This window comes from Somniosus microcephalus, chromosome 13, assembly GCF_052327205.1.
Source record: "Somniosus microcephalus isolate GS21.2 chromosome 13, FLI_Smic_1.0, whole genome shotgun sequence".
In the NCBI taxonomy this organism is placed as follows: domain Eukaryota; kingdom Metazoa; phylum Chordata; class Chondrichthyes; order Squaliformes; family Somniosidae; genus Somniosus; species Somniosus microcephalus.
In genome coordinates this window covers 35,716,529-35,736,877 of record NC_140999.1, presented here as the reverse complement: position 1 = coordinate 35,736,877, position 20,349 = coordinate 35,716,529, and the positions used below count along the sequence as shown (strand labels likewise).

Below are 20,349 nucleotides of genomic sequence, written 5' to 3'. Positions count from 1 at the left end.
TGGTGTTGGGGGTGGGTTTTGGTGTGTTGTTTGTTGGTGGGGTGTGGGTGTGTTGGGGGTTGGGTTTTGGTTTTGGTTGTTGGGGTTTTGGGGTTTTGGGTTGGGTTTGTTTGGGTTGTTGTTTGGGGTTTTGTTTTGGTTGTGGGGGGGTTTTGTTTTGTTTGGGTTGTGTTTTGGGTTGGTGTTGTGTGTGTTTTGGTTGTGGTTGGTTTTGGTGGGGGGTTTGGTGTTTGTGTTGTTGTTGGTGGGTGTTGGGTTGTGTTTTTGGGGTTTGTTATTGGTTTGGTTTTGGTTGGTTTGTTAGGTGAGGGGGTGTTGGAAGTTGGGTAGGTTGGAGAGTTGGGATTAGGAGGGGTTGATTTTGGGTTTGGGGTTGGTTTGTTTGGGTTGTTGTTGGGGTATGGGATGGGGAGATGGGGATTTGGATTGTGGAGGGGAGGTGTTTGGTTTGGAGTTTTGAGTTTGTTGTTTTTTTGAGTTTTATTAGTTGGGGTGGGTGGGATTATATGTTTTGGTAGTTTTGTGTTGGGGGGTGGTTGGGTGGGTGGGGGAGTGAATTAGGAAGGATTAGAGTAGGGGGGTAGGGGAGGGGTAGAATGGGGGAGGGGTTAAAGGGTTGAATAATAAAAAAAAAAGAAAAAATGAATTGGGATGTTTATTATTGGTGAATTGGTTGAGAGGGTGAGGGGTAGGGGTTGTTTGATGTATTGTTGTAGGGGGGATTTATATGGGAGAGGTATGATATATATAGGATGTAAAAATGTGATTTGTATGTTATGTAGGGAGGTTAAGGATGGGGAATTATGAGGGATTGAGGATAGGGATTTGTTTAGGATAGGTGTAGGGATTAAGGAATGAAGAAAGAGGGAATTTAGAAGAGTGAATAAATTAGGAATGGAGGTTTTTGATAGAAGGGGGTGAGTTGATGGGTTGGAATAGTGTATGATAGTTATGTATTGATAAGGGAGTATATAGTTATTGGTTAGGGTTGGAGGTATGAATGGATGGGGTGAAGGTTATGTGAGATGATGATTGGATGGGGGTATGAATAGTGGAGGGTTAGGTAGGGGTATAGGTGAGTTTTTTATGAGGTGGGTAATTGTTGATTTTTAGGGAAGATAGGTGAGGTTATGGTACCAATGAGATCAGAGAAGCTTTCCTCACGTTTATCTGTAACCGGTTACCAAGCCTACCAAAGCCAGAAGAGACAGCCCTCACCAATCTCAGCCCTCTGTGCAGCAGTCTGAGTATCCATAGGATAGTACAGACTGCTTTAGAGCTTTAGTGTCACCGGGGCCTCTGCTACAGATGTCCCTGGAGCTGCCACACACTGCATGGTGGCCTGCAGTATTGTTAAACTAACCTCTAATGTGCTATGCAAGCTGGTGGTGACTTCGCCACCCAAGCTGCCATCTGCAGCACGCTGTCTGAAATGGCCCAAGTGCCTGCACCAATGCTCGATGGTCTGCCAGCAATGCTCTTTTAAACACAGGACCCAGCTGCAGATCACTAGGCTCTTCACCCTAGAGGAAAAGACTCTTGACGTACCAGCCAGCAAAGTCTTCTCGTGCACTCGCCCAGTCTGGCTCACTCTCTAACTCCTCGGAATGGATGTCTCTGACCTGTTAGTTGATGGGGTACAGAACGAATGACGATGCTGCTATGAAGTGCTGGCATCATTGGAGGCTTGTGTCTTCTTACTGCAGCACATCTACCGGAGGGAAAGGAGAAGAGAATTCGGTTTCTTGAGGAGTGAAATTCACTTTCAGTAGCAGCAATGACAGGGTATCATGATATAATTCACTGATAATTAATGCAGGGTACAATATGAAGAGAAGCAGAATCTCATAATATACCCTCAGCTGGCACAATGGCCTTCCAAATTCACCATTTCCAACCTCTATGGCTTTCTTCCCAAGGATTTATAATTCTTCCTCCTTGTAGGAGGTCAGAGGTCTGAGCTTTGGGATAAGGTGCATTTTCCCTACTACTGATGTCAGGCTAACTGGTCTATAGTTCCCCGTTTTCTCTTTCCCTCCTTCTTAAATAGTGGGTTACATTTGCTACCTTCCAATCAGGCCCAGTGGATGGAGGTTGCAGGGCAGTCAGGCCAACTCCAGAAATTCATGCTTGGCCACTCAGAGCCAGAAGAACTGTAATGACTTTAGCCAGCCAGGAAAGAGAAGAGTCACTAGCACCTTCCAAGCATGCACTGTACTGGGAATGACCTCCCGTCACACTGTATTAGTGCTTGAATTCCTTACCATCAATGCCCAGATTGTAAGGACGTGGTAACAGGGCACTTAGAAAATAAGTAATAGGATTGGGCAGAGTCGACAAACGGATTTATGAAAGGGAAATCGTCTTTGACGAATCTTTGACAAACGAGTTTTTGAGGTTGTAACTAGCAGGATAGATAAGGGGGAACCAGTGGATGTGGTGTATTTGGATTTTCAGAAGGCATTCGATAAGGTGCCACACAATAGGTTATTAAACAAAATTAGGACTCATGGGATTGGGGGTAATATACTAGCACGGATTGAAGATTGTTTAGCAGACAGAAAACAGAGTAGGAATAACGGGTCATTTTGGTTGGCAGGCTGTAACTAGTGGGGTGCCGCAAGAATCAGTGCTTGGGCCTTAGCTGTTCACAATCTACATCAATGATTCTGGATAAGGAGACCAAATGTAATATATCCAAGTTTGCTGATGATACAAAGTTAGGTGGGAATGTAAGCTGTGAGGAGGATGCAAAGAGGCTGCAAGGCGATATAGACAGGTTAAGCGAGCGGGCAAGAACATGCAAATGGAATATAATGTGGAGAAATGTGAAGCTATGCACTTTGGTAGAAAAAATAGAAAAGCTTTGTATTTTTTAATGGTGAAGTTTGGGAAATGTTGGTGTTCAGAGGGACCTGGGTGTCCTTGTACACGAATCACTGAAAGTTAACATGCAGCACAGCAAGCAATTAGGAAAGCAAATGGTATGTTGCCTTTATTACAAGAGGATTTGAGTATAAGAGTAAAGACGTCTTACTGCAATTATTTAGGGCCCTGGTGAGACCACATCTGGAGTATGGTGTACAGTTTTGGTCTCCTTACCTAGGGAAGGGTATACTTGCCATAGAGGGAGTGCAACGAAGGTTCACCAGCCTGGTTCCTGGATGGGGGGGATTGTCCTATGAGGACAGATTGAGTAGACTAGGCCTATATCCTCTAGAGTTTAGAAGATGAGAGGTGATCTCATTAAAATATACAAAATTCTTACAGGGCTTGACAGGGTAGATGCAGGGAGGATGTTTCCCCTGGCTGGGGAGTCTAGAACCAGGGGTCACAGTCTCAGAATAAGGGCTCGGCCAAATAGGACTGAGATGAGGAGAAATTTCTTCACTCAAAGAGTGGTGAATCTTTGGAATTCTCTACCCCAGAGGGCTGTGGATGCTCAGTCGTCGAGTATATTTAAGACACGAGATTGATAGATTTTTGGATATTAAGTGAATCAAGGGATATGGGAATAGTGCAGGAAAGTGGAGATGAGGTAGAAGATCAGCCATGATCTTATTGAATGGCAGAGCAGGCTCGAAGGGCCGAATGGCCTACTCCTGCTCCTATTTCTTATGTTCTTTGGGCCTTGCGTCTCTGTTCCAAAGAGGGCCTCCCTCCCCTAACCTGCAGTAGCACCACTTCAATGCAAATCCATAAAGCGGGAGGCTTTCTGCCTTGCAGCAGACTTCACAACAACAACTTGCCTTTATATAGCACCTTTAATGTAAAACAAGTCCCAAGACACACTTCACAGAGGCCGAGCCAAAGGAGGAGATATTAGGAAGAGTGGCCAAAAGCTTGGTCGAAGTGGTGGATTTTAAGGAGAGTCAGCGGGGTTTAGGAGGGTATTCCAGAGTGTGGGGCCTAGGCGGCTGAGCTATGTCCGTCAAGGGCGCTGGGGTGGAGATGCACAGATTTTTTTTTTTAATTAAGTAATTTCTTTCGGTGTAGCACAAACTACTGAGATGCTGGGTACTGAGATCCTACAGCTACTTGCTGCCTCCCCACCTTATGGGCAGGGTGGCAGTCAGTGGTGTTTCTCATTTCTGCAGCTTTCCCAGATGATTGAAATAAACCTGACTCCAAGAATTACAACTTGGTCAGTGCTTCTCACGCAGGCTGGTGTGAATAGCACTGTGCCCCCCACTTGTGGTCCGGCTCATACCTGATTGAAGATCTAGGCTTGAGGTTCCGATTTGTGTTTCATCTTTTTATTGTTGTTCTTGTCTGTAAGTTATTAGGAACTGTTTCCTAATCTTGCAAAAAGTGTCTTTGTTTAATGTTTCGGAGCTGCCTTCGATATTCTGTCAGATACAATAGCGCTGATCATTCTCACAAGTGTTCCAAGCATCCTATTTTCCAGAGGGTGCCCATACTGCCCAACATCTAATTGTATGATAGCATAACCTGGAGATGTAACAATAGAAACCCCTTGTGATCTGAACTGGATATTGGGTCTCTCACATGTGCCTTCCCACACATTTCCCCAGTCGTTCGGAAGGTGGACTGAAACACTTTAGTTTTTCAAATAACAAGCCGAATACGAACTGTTGAGATGCTTATTTTACAGATAACGCGTAAACGTACAGAGTAACAGTTTTAATCAAATCTCGCCTTGATTCAACAACTACAGAGCATACCTCGAGAACAATAATAAAAACACACCACACTAGCCCTATTAGCTGGCTTTCTTAACTTTTCCTGGTCAGCATTCTGATTCTGGCTTGAGACGAGTGAATTCCCCCCTCACTCGCCCAGGCTTCCTTCCCAGACCGAGCTAGCTGACAGACTGCCCGTGCGTCCCTTTGTCTCTCAGTGTAACCAGCAAGCAGGAGGGCCGTCCTCTAACCTTTACCCTATCCAGTGATTCGCCAGCAGGCTTGTCAGTAAAACTGGTTACTTCTCCTCCCCCTCTGTGAGTGCGGGCTTAACAAAAAACATATCCTGCTATTCTCAAAATGAAAGGGGCCGTCGGGCCTGAGATGAGACAATCATTGACTCAGTTTGAAATAGTCTGTGAGCCATGATATTCCACAGACTGGCTTGTTTGACTTTAATGCACATTTTCAATGCCTGCACATTAGCAAATGAACCTCTTGTCTAAGTGCTTCAGTCTGTGGTGTTTAAACCTTTTAAATCATTTGGGGGTAATTTTATGGCCGGATGAAAAATGGACGATAGCAAATTGGCAGCCCGTTTTACACCTCACCCACTGACTTCATTGGAAAAGAAAATGGGGTGAGGTTTAAAAGGGCCTGCCAATTCGCTATCGCCTGTTTTTTTGCCCTCGATTAAAATTAAAATGACCCCCCACTTTGTTGTAAGACACAACAGCTAGTGTAACTCATTCCAAAATTCTCTCCATAAAGACAAAAAAAATCAAAAAATGTCAGTCTTCAATTTATTCGTTTGAACATTTAATTCACAGAAGATCATAGTGATCATTCGGTAACTCATCTATCCTGCTTGTATTTTTTAATGTATTTATTTTTAAAATATAAAAATTATCTTAAATCGGCACAGCCAAATTCCAGATAGATTGTAGACTTTCTCCGTGTTGTAGTTATGTTAGTCGGTCCCTCCAATGTGGATTGCATCTGCAGGTGGTGCTACTGTTTGGTTGCCCCAACTCGATATAATACTGAATGATGCTTCACGACAGTACTTCTTGCAGTTCCTATGAGTAGGGTAAGTGATTGCAAGATGCTGGTACATCATCAGATTGCCATTTAGGACTACATTAGCCTTAATTGACAAATGGTAGACCGTAAAAGTTTATGAAATTTGATAACTACTAGTGGGTCTTCACTGAATTGATTAAATAAATCAGTCTGTTTACCTTTAGACAAGCACCTTGCAATGTTCCTTTTAAAGCTGTCAAAGTTACAGTTCCTTTAAATGTAAGTTTACGTTGGTGATCCAGTAACAATTAATTACTGGTAGAGGTGCAGTCTCTAAACCTAGGGTGGATCATGGATGTAAGAATAAGGTCCCCGTGCAGACCGCTACAAAGTGCAATTTGATCAATGTCTTTTCCAATTTGATGTTTGTGGAAGTAAATGGTTTTTTTCCCCCAGTTAGTTCATGTAAACCTCCCTCACTCCACCTCACTCCCTCACCCTCCCTCAGCCACCCTGCCTCACTTCCCCCTCACCCCCCCTCCACTTCACTCCCTCCTCTCCCTCCACACTCCCTCCCTCACTCATCCCTCCCCCCGCTCTCTCACTCCCCCTCACTCGTCCCTCCCTTCCTCCCTCACTCCCTCTCATTCCTCACTCCTCCCTCCCTCACTCCTCCTCACCATTCCCTCCCTCCCTCACTCCCCCTCCCTTCCTGACTCCCCTCCCTCACTCTCTCCTCCGTCCCTCCCTCCTCTCCCTCTTCCCTCCCTCTCCCTGTCTCCCCTCCCTCACTCACCCTCCTCCCCTCTCTCCCTCACTCTCCCTCCACTCCTTCCCTCTCCCTCACTCTCGTCTCTCTCCCTCATTTCCTCCCTCTCCCTCACTCTTCCTTCCATCACTCCCCTTCTCCCTCCCCTCCCTCCTCTCTTCCCTCCCTCCCTCTCCCTCCCTCCCCCACTCCTTCCTCCATCACTCCCCCACTCCTTCCTCCATCAGTCCCCTCCCTCACTTTCCCCTCGCTCACTCTCCCCTCCCTCCCTCCCCTCCTCCCTTCTTCTCCCTCCCTCTCCCCTTCCCTCCCTCCCTCTCCCCTTCCTCACTCTCCCCTCCCTCCCTCTTCCCTCCCTCCCTCACTCACCCCCTTCCTCCCTCACTCACCCCTCCTTCCCTCTCACCCCTCCCTCCCCCACTCACCTCCTCCCTCTCCCCTCCCTCCCTCACACCCCCTCCCTCCCTCACTCACCCTCCCTCCCTCACTCACCCCCTCCCTCACTCACCCCTTCCCTCACTTACCCCCTCCCTCACTCTCCCCACCCTCCCTCACTCCTCCCTCACAACCCCTTCCTCCCCCAAAAAACCCTCCCTCCCTCATCCCCTCCCTCACTCACCCCCTCCTCTAAATCCCCTCCCTCACCCCCTCGCTTACCCCCTCCTTCCCTCACTCATCCCCCTCTCTCCCTCACTCACTCACCCCTCCCTCCCTCTCCCTCCCACACACACCCTCCCTCCCTCTCCCCTCCATCCCTCTCCCCTCCCTCCCACACACCCCCTCCCTCCCTCACTCACCCCCTCCCTCTCCCCTCCCTCCCTCTCTCTCCCCTCCCTCCCTCTCCCCTCCCTCCCTCCCTCTCTCTCCCCTCCCTCCCTCTCCCCTCCCTCCCTCCCTCCCTCTCTCTCTCCCCTCCCTCACTCACCCCTTACTTACCCCTCCCTCCCTCCCTCTCTCCTCCCTCACTCACCCCTCCCCCCTCCCTCACTCACCCCCTCCCCCCTCCCTCACTCACCCCCTCCCTCTCCCCTCCCTCACTCACCCCCTCCCTCCCTCCCCCCCTCCCTCTCTCTCCCCCCTCCCTCCCTCCCCCCCTCCCTCTCTCTCCCCCCCTCCCTCTCTCTCCCCCTCCCTCTCTCTCCCCCCTCCCTCCCTCCCTCTCCTCCCTCCCTCCCTCCCTCTCCTCCCTTCCCTCCCTCTCCTCCCTTCCCTCCCTCTCCTCCCTTCCCTCCCTCCCTCTCACCTCCCTCACTCACCCCCTCCCTCTCGCCCCTCCCTCTCCCCCCCCTCACTCACCCCCTCCCTCACTCACCCCCTCCCTCTCTCTCCCCCTCCCTCTCTCTCCCCCTCCCTCTCTCTCCCCCTCCCTCTCTCTCCCCCTCCCTCCCTCTCTCTCCCCCTCCCTCCCTCTCTCTCCCCCCCTCCCTCTCCCCCCCTCCCTCCCTCTCTCTCCCCCCCTCCCTCCCTCTCTCTCCCCCCCTCCCTCCCTCTCTCTCCCCCTCCCTCCCTCTCTCTCCCCCTCCCTCTCTCTCCCCCTCCCTCCCTCTCTCTCCCCCTCCCTCCCTCTCTCTCCCTCTCCCTCCCCCTCTCTCCCTCTCTCTCCCCCTCCCTCCCTCTCTCTCCCCCTCCCTCCCTCCCTCTCTCTCCCCCTCCCTCCCTCTCCCCCTCCCTCCCTCTCTCTCCCTCCCCCTCCCTCTCCCCTCCCTCCCTCTCTCTCTCCCCTCCCTCCCTCTCTCTCTCCCCTCCCTCCCTCTCTCTCTCCCCTCCCTCCCTCTCTCTCTCCCCTCCCTCCCTCTCTCTCTCCCCTCCCTCCCTCTCTCTCTCCCCTCCCTCCCTCTCTCTCTCCCCTCCCTCCCTCTCTCTCTCCCCTCCCTCCCTCTCTCCCCTCCCTCCCTCTCTCTCTCCCCTCCCTCTCTCTCTCTCCCCTCCCTCCCTCTCTCTCTCCCCTCCCTCCCTCTCTCTCTCCCCTCCCTCCCTCTCTCTCTCCCCTCCCTCCCTCTCTCCCCTCCCTCCCTCTCTCTCTCCCCTCTCTCCCGCTCCCCTCCCTCCCCTCCCTCCCTCTCCCTCCCCTCCCTCCCCCTCTCCCCTCCCTCCCTCTCCCCTCCCTCCCTCTCCCCTCCCTCCCTCTCCCCTCCCTCTCTCTCCCTCTCCTCTCCCTCTCCCTCTCCCTCCCTCTCCCTCTCCCCCTCCCTCTCCCCTCCCTCCCTCTCCCCTCCCTCCCTCTCCCCTCCCCTCTCCCTCCCTCTCCCCTTCCCCCTCCGACTTACCTTTTTGCCGGTGAGCTTTTCTATGGTGTCAGCAGGCAGCCAAATGCTGTCAAATTTCCCACTCACAGACCAGCTGCCACTTCACACTCGTTATGGGTGGGCAGCTGACCCATGGCATGCAGATGAGGCCTGGGAATTAATCCGGGCCTGTAAGTAAGTTTTGCACTCGCCCCACCCCTTGCCCATCCGAAACTCACTGGGAGTTAAAATCGACTCCACTTAATTGAAGCTGGATTCAGTTGATTAACTGTCAGATTTCTTTGTGACTGATTTGCGTTCCTCTTTTTCCATGTTTAGTCTGTACGGACCAGTCAGTCCAACTCAAGCTCAAGTTCAGATTCAAGCTCAGATTCCGATTTTGCACCATCTCAAAACCACAGACAAGGTATGGAATCTCCTCTACATTGCTGCTCACACTGCTGTTTACAGATATATTTACCCAGAGTTCTGGACCTGCCCTCAACTGAGGATAAATGTAACTAGGCATATAGGATAAACACATACCAAGTAAATACATTTCTTGAGTACTGCCTCCCCCCTGCCAACCAGTTGATTTGTTTAAGCTGTTCCCACTGCCTTGAAGGTTGGCCCTTTTAACGTTTCATTCCCAGGGTGTTATTGTGTTTCTAGAATTTTGCGGAAAGATGATTGAGTTTCTTTCAGTAATGATGACCTGAGAAGGACTAAGGACAAGGCCCATCGCTACCCAAAGCTGGCCAGAGCGGCCTAGCACCCGATCAGACCCAGTGTGGCCCAAGCACCAATATCGCCTCCTTTGCATTCTCTGCCTTCTTTTCCTCCCTCGGCGTCACACTCCCTGTAAAATCTCCCACCCACCCAGCCACATCTTCAGCTACCCGTCAACCGTGCTATCACATGAAGACCAACAGGCCCAGTGCTGATTACTTCTTCATCTCCTTCAGCACACACCATCCCCTGCCTGCCTCCAATCCCTTCTTTTCTGCCCTGGGGACAAAAGAATCCCCGAGGAGCAGGGGGACGGGGGGGGTGGGGGGGGGAGGAAATCAGACCTCATAGGTTTGTCTGAGATCCTGGGAGTGGTTTTGAGGGGGTGGGTGAGGAGGGGAGTACACAGCACAAAGGCCAGGGTAAGTGCACAGCTATTGAGATACTATCCTGCTGGTCACTGGAGCATGAGCGAGCATTGCACAGCTGAACCTCGTGTCTCTCCACATTCTGCTTGTTTTCTTCTTCCACTACTGTTGTCAAATAGCTTAGTTTCTTCACCATCATCTGCTTTTAATTTTAAACAGCAACTATGAGAAGAATGTAGCGCCAGTTTAAAGCCGCCTTCTCTTGCTTGTGCACTTCTATTTAAAGATTTCCGGAAAAGCTTTACATTTTAGTAAATAATATAAGAAATGTTGTGAATTGTTCATGCATCTTGACCTCAGACTTTTTAAATAAGTCACCTATTCTAACATGCCTTCAGATTTATATTGTGCAGGCAGCAGAGAAAGGTGTGCGTGCGTGTGTGCGTGCATCTGACCGAGAGAGATTTTGACAGTGGGTTTCTTGTGATTAACATTTTAAAAGGTAAAAGTACGTATCCATAGGACACTGACCCTATAAATGATTTAATTTGTGTTACCATTTCACACTGAAAAACTTAACTCAACCTCTCCCCTTGCCTTTTAAGAAAAAAAAACCCCACCATTGAGAAGATTACTGGATGAACACTAAAGCAGTGGGCTGAATGGTCTTTTGTGCTGTAAACATCCGTGGTTCTAAATCTTAAAAATAGTAAGAAATATGTTTAAAACAAGAATAATTGGATCAGCACATGGCCTTTAAAATCCAGAAGACTGATTTGCCTTCACAACATGATGATGGTCATCACTGTAATATTGGGAGATTCTTTACAACAAGAATTTGCATTTATATAGCGCCTTTAGCATAGTAAAACATCCCCAAGGCGCTTCAGAGGAGCGTTATCAGGCAGAATTTGACACCGCACCACATAGAGAGATACAGGTGGCAGTTGACCACTGACATGTTTGGCTGATCCCTGTCCAACTCCTCTTGTTTTCTCTAGGGCCCCTGCGGTCCATGGTGGAGGAGATCCAGTCCGAAGGCTCCGATGACGACACCAGCTCCGAGGAGGAAAGGCCTGTAAAAAACATCGCAGTTAGCAGAGATCACAGGTCGGTGAGCTTAACAGATGGGAATGTGACAAAGAAAGTTCAGTTGTGTTTCAACCATTGTTTGGAAGCTGTGCACTCTGGACCAAAGGTAGAAATTTTGATCACCTTTGTACACCTAGACCAAGTCTAAGCACCAATAACCCTTTTAAAGAAGGCTTCCATAGCTGTTTACTGAGTAACTTACAGGCCCCAAATTACATTTACTGCTGCACTCGTCACAGCCAAATAGCAGCCAAATGTATTTACTACAGACAAAGGGTTGTGTACTTTAAGGCTTGCCATATTTCTTGCACAGTGTTCTTGTTAAGCCTGCATCAATATCTTTTTCTTTATCATTAATCTTTTTTTAAACTATAATTTTTTCAGCAATATTTGCTCCCTCTCCTGCAGCTAATTTGCCCGCATTCATATTTGAGCTCAAAGAGTGGAACAACGAGGTATTCTACATTGGGAGGGGGGAGGGAAGGGCATCAAAGCCAAGAGCAATCCCGTCCTCACTCCATATCAACACATGGGATGGATAATGTCCTGGTGTGGCAGCTGCACACACATGTAATGCTTCCCGCTGACTGCAGTATAACCTCCAAACTGATGACCTCTTTGGTGCTTGGGTTAATGCACTTGTCTGCTGGAAATGCACTTGAAAATCTTAGCATGGCATGTTCTATTATCCCAAAACAAGATTACTGTTTCATTAAAAGAAGGGACTAATGGTCAGTCTTTTAGCTGGCCCACCAGACATTACAATGCACTGCAGAACAAATACACACTTAGCACTTTTAATTCATTTTATTTTTGCTTAAATGGTTAGGAAAATATCCAAAATAAAATGCACTTCCCCCCCAACTATTTTTATTTAGAATAAGATATATATCCATCGATATATCTACTACCCAATATTGTTCATCTTATGGCTTTGCAGGGACTCATCTCTCCTTCCTTTCTCAGCCACTCCAGGACTGTTATGTTCGGAACATAGGAACAGGAGGAGGCCATTCAGCCCCTCGAGCCTGCTCCACCATTCAATTAGATCATGGCTGATCTGTACCTCAACTCCATTTACCCACCTTTGCTCCATATACCTTGATATCCTTACCTAACAAAATATTATCCCTCTCAATCTTGAAAGCTCCAATTGTGCCAACATCCACAGCCTTTTGGGGGAGAGAGTTCCAGATTTCTACTACCCTTTGTGTGAAAAGTGCTTCCCGATTTCCCTCCTGAATGTCCTGGCTCTAATTTTAGGATTATGTCCCATAGCTCTTGATTCCCCCCAGCAGAGGAACTAGTTTCACTGTATCTATGCTGCCAAATCTTTTTAACATTTTAGAGTTTAAAAACTTCACAGAAGTCAGCATGACTTTGTTGGTCATTATTACACAACCTTTCAATATCTGTCTGATTCCCTGCAGTGCAGCTCTGTCCAGTGAGGAACCGGCTTGTACTGGTTGTTTGCTTAACCGAATAGATGCTGGTTCCTTTTGAATTCCAGCAGCACTAATGAATATAATTCCATGTCCGCTTCAAAGTTAATCATTGATACTGACACTAAAACCTAGAAATTACTTTTCACAATATTAGCAGATAAAAAGTATTTTGTAACCCTGGCACAAATAGGTGGCCATGGCGCAGGCAGTCTTGCACCTGTCGCATGGGGGCGAGCCACACTGAATATTGTGATATAAACCCTACCCACTATTTTGAAACAGCTACGAGCACCGGGAAAAGTTTACCCAGAGAGCTTGGCCTGTAGCACAACTGGGGCAGTGGGGCACAAAGTCCAGTGCAGGTGCAACCCTTAAAGGGCTGTAACTCACCATGAAAGAGAAAGTTGTGATGGTGGCAGAGAAGTGGAGTACTGGCACAGTGGAGGTGTACGGAAAATGGTGCTTCTTTCGATGCTAAAGTGCTGGAGGTCCAGCTGTGGGAGGTGCACCCAAAACGGAGCAGTCCTATTTGGGGTTCAAGGTCTCCTCTAGTAAAAGCCTTGAATTATCACCTGATTATTAGGGGTCCATGCTGAGGTCGGGAGGATGGGGGCAATTTACTTCTCGCCATTCCACTCGTGAGGTGCTCCTAGTTTCTGCTATCCACCTAGTGAGGGATCAGACCTGTACTTGTCAGTTGTCTAATGACCAACTAGTAACTGCCCTCCTCGGGGAAGGGGGGAATAATATCTTTGGGGTTAAGGTGCCAATAAGGTGACATGTCTGGTGATAGATTCAGAATCAAGGCAACCCTCAGTGGTAGACTGCGTGCAGTATGCTAGGGCATTATTAATGGTTGCAAAGGCAGCCTGGCTTACTGACTGACCCTAGATGGGTAGACCTGTCACTAGGGGTTGCGAATCTTCCGCTCAGTTCTAGATAACTTCTGAAGCCAATGAGCTAACGGGTAGAGCGATTCTAGCTGGACCAGCAGCGGGGAGCTTATCAGAGGAATGTGATAGTATGCTGCGTGGCCTGAGCTGGTTAACTGCAGCAGTACTACTGCATATACCTGGTGGAGGGGGTGGGGTGGTCCCTAAGCCTTTGCTTGGTAAGCCTGCATCTAAGCTCTCTGAATTTAGGTAAGTATGGTATGGCCTTATGAGGAGAGAGTCCCTTATCAGGCAAACTCTACCTTCTCAGTAGCTTGGTTTGGAGACCGTTAAACGTGGTGATAGATTTCCGTGGGTAAGGCGCCCTGCTGACCAAAAGGAAATGATGAGGAGGATGAATATTTAGATTAGGCTGGAGAGGCAATGAGAATGAATATTGTCAGCCGTTTCAAGAGGGAGCTGGAGATTCTTTTGACAAAAGGAACAATTGGGGAGTATAACTGATATAGTCAGACACTTTCCGAACCTTGCAGATGTCTGCAGTGGTATTTTTTTTAGTTTTGTGTGATCCTTCATAACATCTCATCCGAACAACTCTGCCTCTGCCAGTGGAACAGTCCTTTAGTCCTGCGTTGGAGTATCAGCCTCGATTATCAGCTCAAATTCTGATATGGTGCTTGAACCCATAATCCTCTGACCCAGACAAAGTGCTGTCTATTGAGCCAAGCTGACACAAAATTAGGATTGTATAACGAGCGGAAAAGGTCATTGTTGTGAAGAAAGTTAGAGAGTGAGAAATCTCTTGAGTTAATAGAAAGAGATGTAGAAGATGGGCATCATCTACAACAGAAGGATTTAACTTAAGGGAAAAGTCGATATTTATGAGCATAGCTTTGGTCATATGAAGGTAGCTTGTTTAGGAGTGCAGAGACAGGTGACTTGCCAAAGTATTCAAGAGTACAGCTTCAGAAGTGCATAATGTAGGCAATGTTCCCCCTCTAGCGATTTAACCCTTCTGCCCTGGAATAGGATATTTTGTGTATTTTCTCTCCTTTCATCCTAAGTACTGCTAATGGCATTTCTTCCTTCCAGGGCATAAGTGAAGTAATCTGGCGAGCAGGGCAGCCTGGACGATCGTCTAGGATGTCAGGGCCTTGTCTCCACACTGCACACATAACAGCTCTGCAATATATCTGGCTTCTTTTGCTCAAGGCCAATCAATGTGTGTTGTGCTTCCTTTTGTTCTCAGGTTGAGTTTAAGTGATGACAGTGGAAGTGAAAGCAGCGAGAATTCCAATGTCAACACCCTGGACCAGCCGCCAATTCAGAAACACATCGCCGCCAGCAACAAGGTACTTCTCAAGATGGCCAGTATCTGTGCCGCAGGATAGATAGATATTTTGTTTTTTAGAGTAATCATCCAATCTACGGCCAAAAATGATCATTTTGAATCAATGTGCTGCAACCTTTTTAATATAAACTGATGCTGTGTGTGCCAGTGTGCGCTTGCAAAGACAGGCAGGTTGTGGGTTTAATTATGGTGTTTCAGACTGTTTGCCATGTTTAGTGGGGACCAGCCACTTTACTACTGGGAGAAAGTGGGAGAGCCAAGCATTCCTGAATGACTCACACACACATCCAAGCAGCCAGGTGGCTGAGCGGGTCATGTGTCAGACACAAAATGCGTAAGCTGAGTTTTTTCTAAATATGGAATGAATATATATCTATATAATATATTACATTTTTGCTATATATATATAAGCATTCTATGGCGCACAGTTGCACCTGCACATTCATAGTTCTACCACTAGATGGAGCGTCTTAAGCCCCCGAAGCTGCAGATTCCCATACCTTTCCCGACAGTATCACGAATGCGCTTGTCCAGACTTACCATGGGCAAGGCCATAGGAGTTTCACTAGTAATTATTCAGCATCATGGCCTTGAAAGCTCTCCATGTATTCAGGACATCTGTGGCATGATAGCAGTGTGTGGAGATGGAAATTGAGGTGGGACTCCCCAGTGGTGCTGCTCACAGCGAGCAGGAGAATACCCTGTTTTATAACAGTAGGGCTCTGACAAAAATAAGACATCGTTTCTCAGCCTGTGCTGCAGAGAAACCCCTTTGCTCCAATCAACTCTATTTCTCTGCTTCCCAAATTGCTGTAAGTTTTTTCTATTTATCTGTAATAATAATATGAAATAATAGGGATCCTTGACTTTATAAATAGAGGCATAGAGTACAAAAGCAAGGATATTATGCCAAACCTTTATAAATCTCTGGTTAGGCCCCAGCCGGAGTATTGTGTCCACTTCTGGGCACCACACTTTAGGAAGGATGTCAAGGCCTTAGAGAGGGTGCAGAAGAGATTTACTCGAATGGTACCAGGGACGTGGGACTTCAGTTATGTGGAGAAGCTGGGGTTGTTCTCCTTAGAGCAGAGAAGGTTAAGAGGAGATTTGATAGAGGTGTTCAAAATCATGAACGATTTTGATAGAGTAAATAAGGAGAAACTGTTTCCAGTGGCAGAAGGGTCGGTAACCAGAGGACACAGATTTAAGGTGATTGGCAAAAGAACCAGAGGCGACACGAGGAAAAGATTTTTTACACAGCAAGTTGTTGTGATCTGGAATGCGCTGCCTGAAAGGGTGGTGGAAGAAGATTCAATAGTAACATTCAAAAGAGAATTGGATGGGGGGAAAATTACAGGGCTATGGGGAAAGAGCAGGGGAGTGTGACTAAGTGGATAGCTCTTTCAAAGAGCTGGCACAGGCACGATGGGCCGAATGGCCTCCTTCTTTGCTGTATCATTCTATGATAGTATTATCTAAAAGTAACAACAGAATGTATGGCTTTAAAATGGGGACTGAATTACCTTTTTGTGCCCTGGTCCAGTTATCTCTGACTTCAAACCCCATTTCACCTGAAGACTGCACTTGGCTTTAACTCCCCATGTGCAATGTCACTGGAGATCGACTACTATATTAAAAATCTTGTTTACGGTGCACACTCTATTGTAACCCCTTATGTAAACATTTCTGAAGGGAATTTCAATGATCCCCTGTTGTGCCACTAGATGGGTTCCCTACATTACAACAGTGACTACACTTTGAAAGTACTTCATTAGCTGTGAAGCACTTTTGGACGTCCTGTGGTCGTGAAAGGCAGTATATAAATGCAAGTCCTTTAGTTTCCTTTAATGGGAATTCACTGGTGACATCTCCACTAACCTGGAATGGCTCCCTGTCACACCAGCAGGTTGCCCTGTAGAGGCTCCCCGTCTGCTCTGCTGCGTCCTTTAGCCCTTGAAAGACAAGTTCCTGAGGTGAAGGCTCGACCCTACTCATTCGTTTAACAACTCGCCCCACAATGGTCAACGACACGTTTGGGGGGATTTTCCCTAAGGGCAGGATTGACTCTAGAAGTGCATTGGGGTAGGATATCCACCTCCCAATCCGACCTCACTGTCAGCCCATCCTATCCTCCTGGATCAGCGTCAATTCATTATGCAGGACAGACTTCTGACAGTACCTCTGCTCTTCAGTAAGAGTCTGCCACTGCAGGGGAGGGAGATTACATGGTGGGGCACTCACTACAGCACCTGAAATGGGCAGGGCAAATGTTGAAAGAGACGGAAGACCACTGACTTGCCAGAACAAAATTCCATCCAAACAGAACTACGTCCTGCTGAAACAGTTCCCCTACCACTTCCTTCCTTCTGGTCTGGTCTTGTCTTCTGTTAGAAGTGCAGTGGTGGGAATAGAGGGAAGTTGGCCTGAGCCCTAAGCCCTGCTGCTTCACCATCATTTACATGAGGTGGGGCAGGTAATAGGCAAGTAATCAACAATATGTACCAGTGGGGGACAGTCTTGATGGCCAATGCTAGAGGCCTCCATGACCCATTTTTCTCGATTATCCCGGCAGCAATTCGGTGGAAAATCCTCTGTGGTAAACCACTGTTTGTATTCCTGTTTGTCCTGTTTGTATTCCACTGTGTACATGCCTGGACATGCCTCGGCTGACTCCTCCCACAGGTCCTAGTATAAAGGTGACTGCTCCCCAGCCCTTAGTATCATGGACCGGTCGACCACGCGAGGCAGACCTCCATTCTGTTGTTAATAAAAGCCTTTAGTTACTCTTCTAACTCTCAGTCTTTTATGAGTAATTGATAGCGCATCATCCTCCCCTTTGTGCCCACGATTCCTTGCACTGTGAGTTCCTTATCGGGATGGAACCATCAGGTAGGGACCAATTGGAGGTCAGGCACTTCTCTCTAAATGAGGAAGAATCAGCACAGGGCAGACTCGTGCACCTCGCAGGCTGTTCAAGAGTGGCAGAGCTTGAGAACCAATTGTCCTCACTGCTCTAACATGGTGGATGGCATGGTGATCGAAAAGAAAACAGGAAATATTTTTAAAGCATTGGGGAAGCATGAAGACAAACTATTATGTTAAAAAATAAAAGTGTCTGAAATAAACAAGTGAATGTTGTACCTCTAAACGGACACTGTAGAAAGAGAGTCCCTTTAAAACAACCAATTGATTTCTGAATAATTCTGTTCATCTCTGTTACAGGCATCTGGCAGAAAAAGTCCTGAAATCTGTGAAAAACCAGAAAAACTATTTAAAAAAGGATTGCAAGACAAGGTGAACAACTCCCAATTATCAAAGAACTACATCAGTGCACAAATAGCTAGAGCCAGAAACTTTGTTACGACTTTGTAGAAAATATATCAATGTTTTGCCTTATTTTTATTCCACTGCTCTCCTATTCATTTCTTAAGTGCAGGTTAATAGTACTTACTACCATCTCCATGATTTTTAATTATGTTTTGTTTAATGAAGAATGGTACCCACATCAGCATCTTGTGTGTGAAAGAAAAGTAACAGAGCCTTAAATGGTGATTTATAAGAATGATCTCGGCATCTAATTCACTAGGAAGGAAATTCATGGCTATCCCAGTCCCAGCTTTGCTGCTATAGCTGGAGACAGTATTCTCCTCTGTCCCACTCGTACTTCAGGAATCCCAGTCACAAAACTGGATATCTGCTCTGGCCAAGTTAAGGGGAGTGCACTCAAGACTATGAAAATGGCCCAGGGCAGGAAAATTGTGGACAGCTGCTTTCTTGTTAGTGCAGCGCACCTCAATTGTTAGGTGCCCACATCACACATGTCATCCGTGTAAAATGGGCCGATCAGGAATCCTGGGACCTGGAATGCCCGAGCAGGCTTCTTAAAGGCTGTTGTGTTTTTTATTTGCATGTGCAAATATATTTTGCTCAGTGCATTAATTGGTTGGCATTTTTTTGTTTCTTTTTCCAACCATTTCCTTCTTTATTTTTGTTTTTTTTCTGCTGCCATAAAAAGCATCATAAAAAATGGTGACGGTACAAATTCCTTTGAGGGTTCCAATAGCCTTAAATATTATAAATGAGGAAGATGAGTTCATGAAGGGACAACAGATACAGGAGCAATGACACCTGAGGCATTTTTTCTCATACATCACTACCCCAGGATTCACATTTATATAGCTCCCTACATGAAACTGGACAGAGCTGCTTCACAAGGTAGGCTGTCATGGAGTTGCATCATCTGCCGCACGGTGACCAGCTAACAACATCTGCAGCAGGGACAGCTCTTTCCATTAACAGCAACAACACAGCTTGCATTTACACAATATGTTTAACACAGATAAACATCCCAAGGAACTTTACAGAAGTGGAAGTTAAAAATTGGCACCTGGCCAAAGAAGGAGATATTAGGGGAGCTTCTTAAAGAGGTGGGTTTTAAGGAGGGTCTTATGGAGAAGCAGAAGAGTTTACAATACCATGAAGTTTTTCACCTACCACATCCTTTCAAGCTACTGCAGGAGAGATCTGTCTTAGCAAGCTGTCTGCTGTGGGCACATATATCAAACCAGTGGCAAACACTATGTTTGCAAGGGGCAACGCTTGCGCTGTAGAAAGGTGTCATCGGTTTGACTGGACCTAGAATTTTCCAGATTTTTGTTGGTGGCAGAGTTCCCTTGAGTGCAAAGCAACAAGGATGATACCAGTGTGGGCATCTGGTGTCCTCATTAAAAACCCATGGCCTACAAAAACAGAGAGTTTGCATTCCAGTAATGTTCAGGTGATCACAGAAATATTATGTACCTCTATGACCGTTATACAGGATGCAGCCATGATGTTTTCATATACGCAGCAGTTCATGGTACCTGCCTCATGTGAAGAAAAATAAATTCTGGATTGATGTCCCCTTAGAATATCAAGGCTAACCTCTGCATTCTTGGCTACTGACCCCTATGAGAACCCCTTCCCACAAACAGCCTGGAAGTTTAGCATCTGTTTGCTTTTCCTCGGACGCTACCTCCATCTACAAGAAAATTGTGTTATCCAGCATTGCACAATGAAAGAATGTGTGAAAACTAGAAATGGTTATGTAAAATACTGAAGCTGTCCATCCCAGAGGGTGCAAGGAATTCTGAAATTAGATTTTGGCCATGCTAGTTAGACCCCACAAGAAATTTGTGCCAAAGTTCACTTTCTTTTGTCACCCTCCTGGTATTGGCAAGCATCTTCTTCATTTACAGCCAGGCACGAGGGATTGGGGTGACTGCATTGATTTGGTGAGCGATCTCCCATCATGGAGTTTGTACCTGCAGTTTTACTGGAGGCCTTCAGCCCAAATAAGTCCCCCCCCCCCCCCCCCTGCTTTGGTGTATCTCCTGCAGCAGGACCTCCAACATCTTAGCATCAAAGGGAACATTTCAGCCCATGTGCTTCCGGTGTGCCACTGTGAACAGTTAGCGCACGTTTCTGCCGCCACCGCAGCGCCCCCTTTAAAGTCAGCTGCAGCCCTTAAAGCACTGCTGCCTTGCCAGATTTTACACTGCCCAGCTAAGTGTATCTCAGACCAAATTATCTGGGCAAACTTATTATGCCAGTATCCTATTCAGGGGAGGGACTGCTGTTGGAGAAGTTGGTGCAGCCCATCCTCTGAGCTGCCAGCACAGTTGACCCTATGTTACCTTGAGCCAGCCGAGACCCATTTTTGCTGCTTTTGGAAAATCAGGGCTCAAATGTAAACCTAACTACGTCAAAACATAAAGGGAAAACTTAGTTCCTGCAGTTTGGTGCAAAGGTAAAGACTCTAATACTCATTTT

General features: G+C 47.2%; 1 protein-coding gene across 1 annotated transcript in view; it reads left to right on the top strand.

Annotated features, from left to right (window-relative positions):
* LOC147108215 (protein ENL-like) overlaps nucleotides 1–20,349 on the top strand; it is an 82,332-nt gene that overhangs the window by 56,739 nt on the left and 5,244 nt on the right. The window contains exons 6-10 of the mRNA XM_086005996.1: nucleotides 3,997–4,163; nucleotides 9,000–9,087; nucleotides 10,759–10,867; nucleotides 14,437–14,539; nucleotides 17,761–17,832. Coding sequence (XP_085862122.1) covers nucleotides 3,997–4,163; nucleotides 9,000–9,087; nucleotides 10,759–10,867; nucleotides 14,437–14,539; nucleotides 17,761–17,832 — 539 coding nt within the window. The remainder of the gene's footprint in view (nucleotides 1–3,996; nucleotides 4,164–8,999; nucleotides 9,088–10,758; nucleotides 10,868–14,436; nucleotides 14,540–17,760; nucleotides 17,833–20,349) is intronic.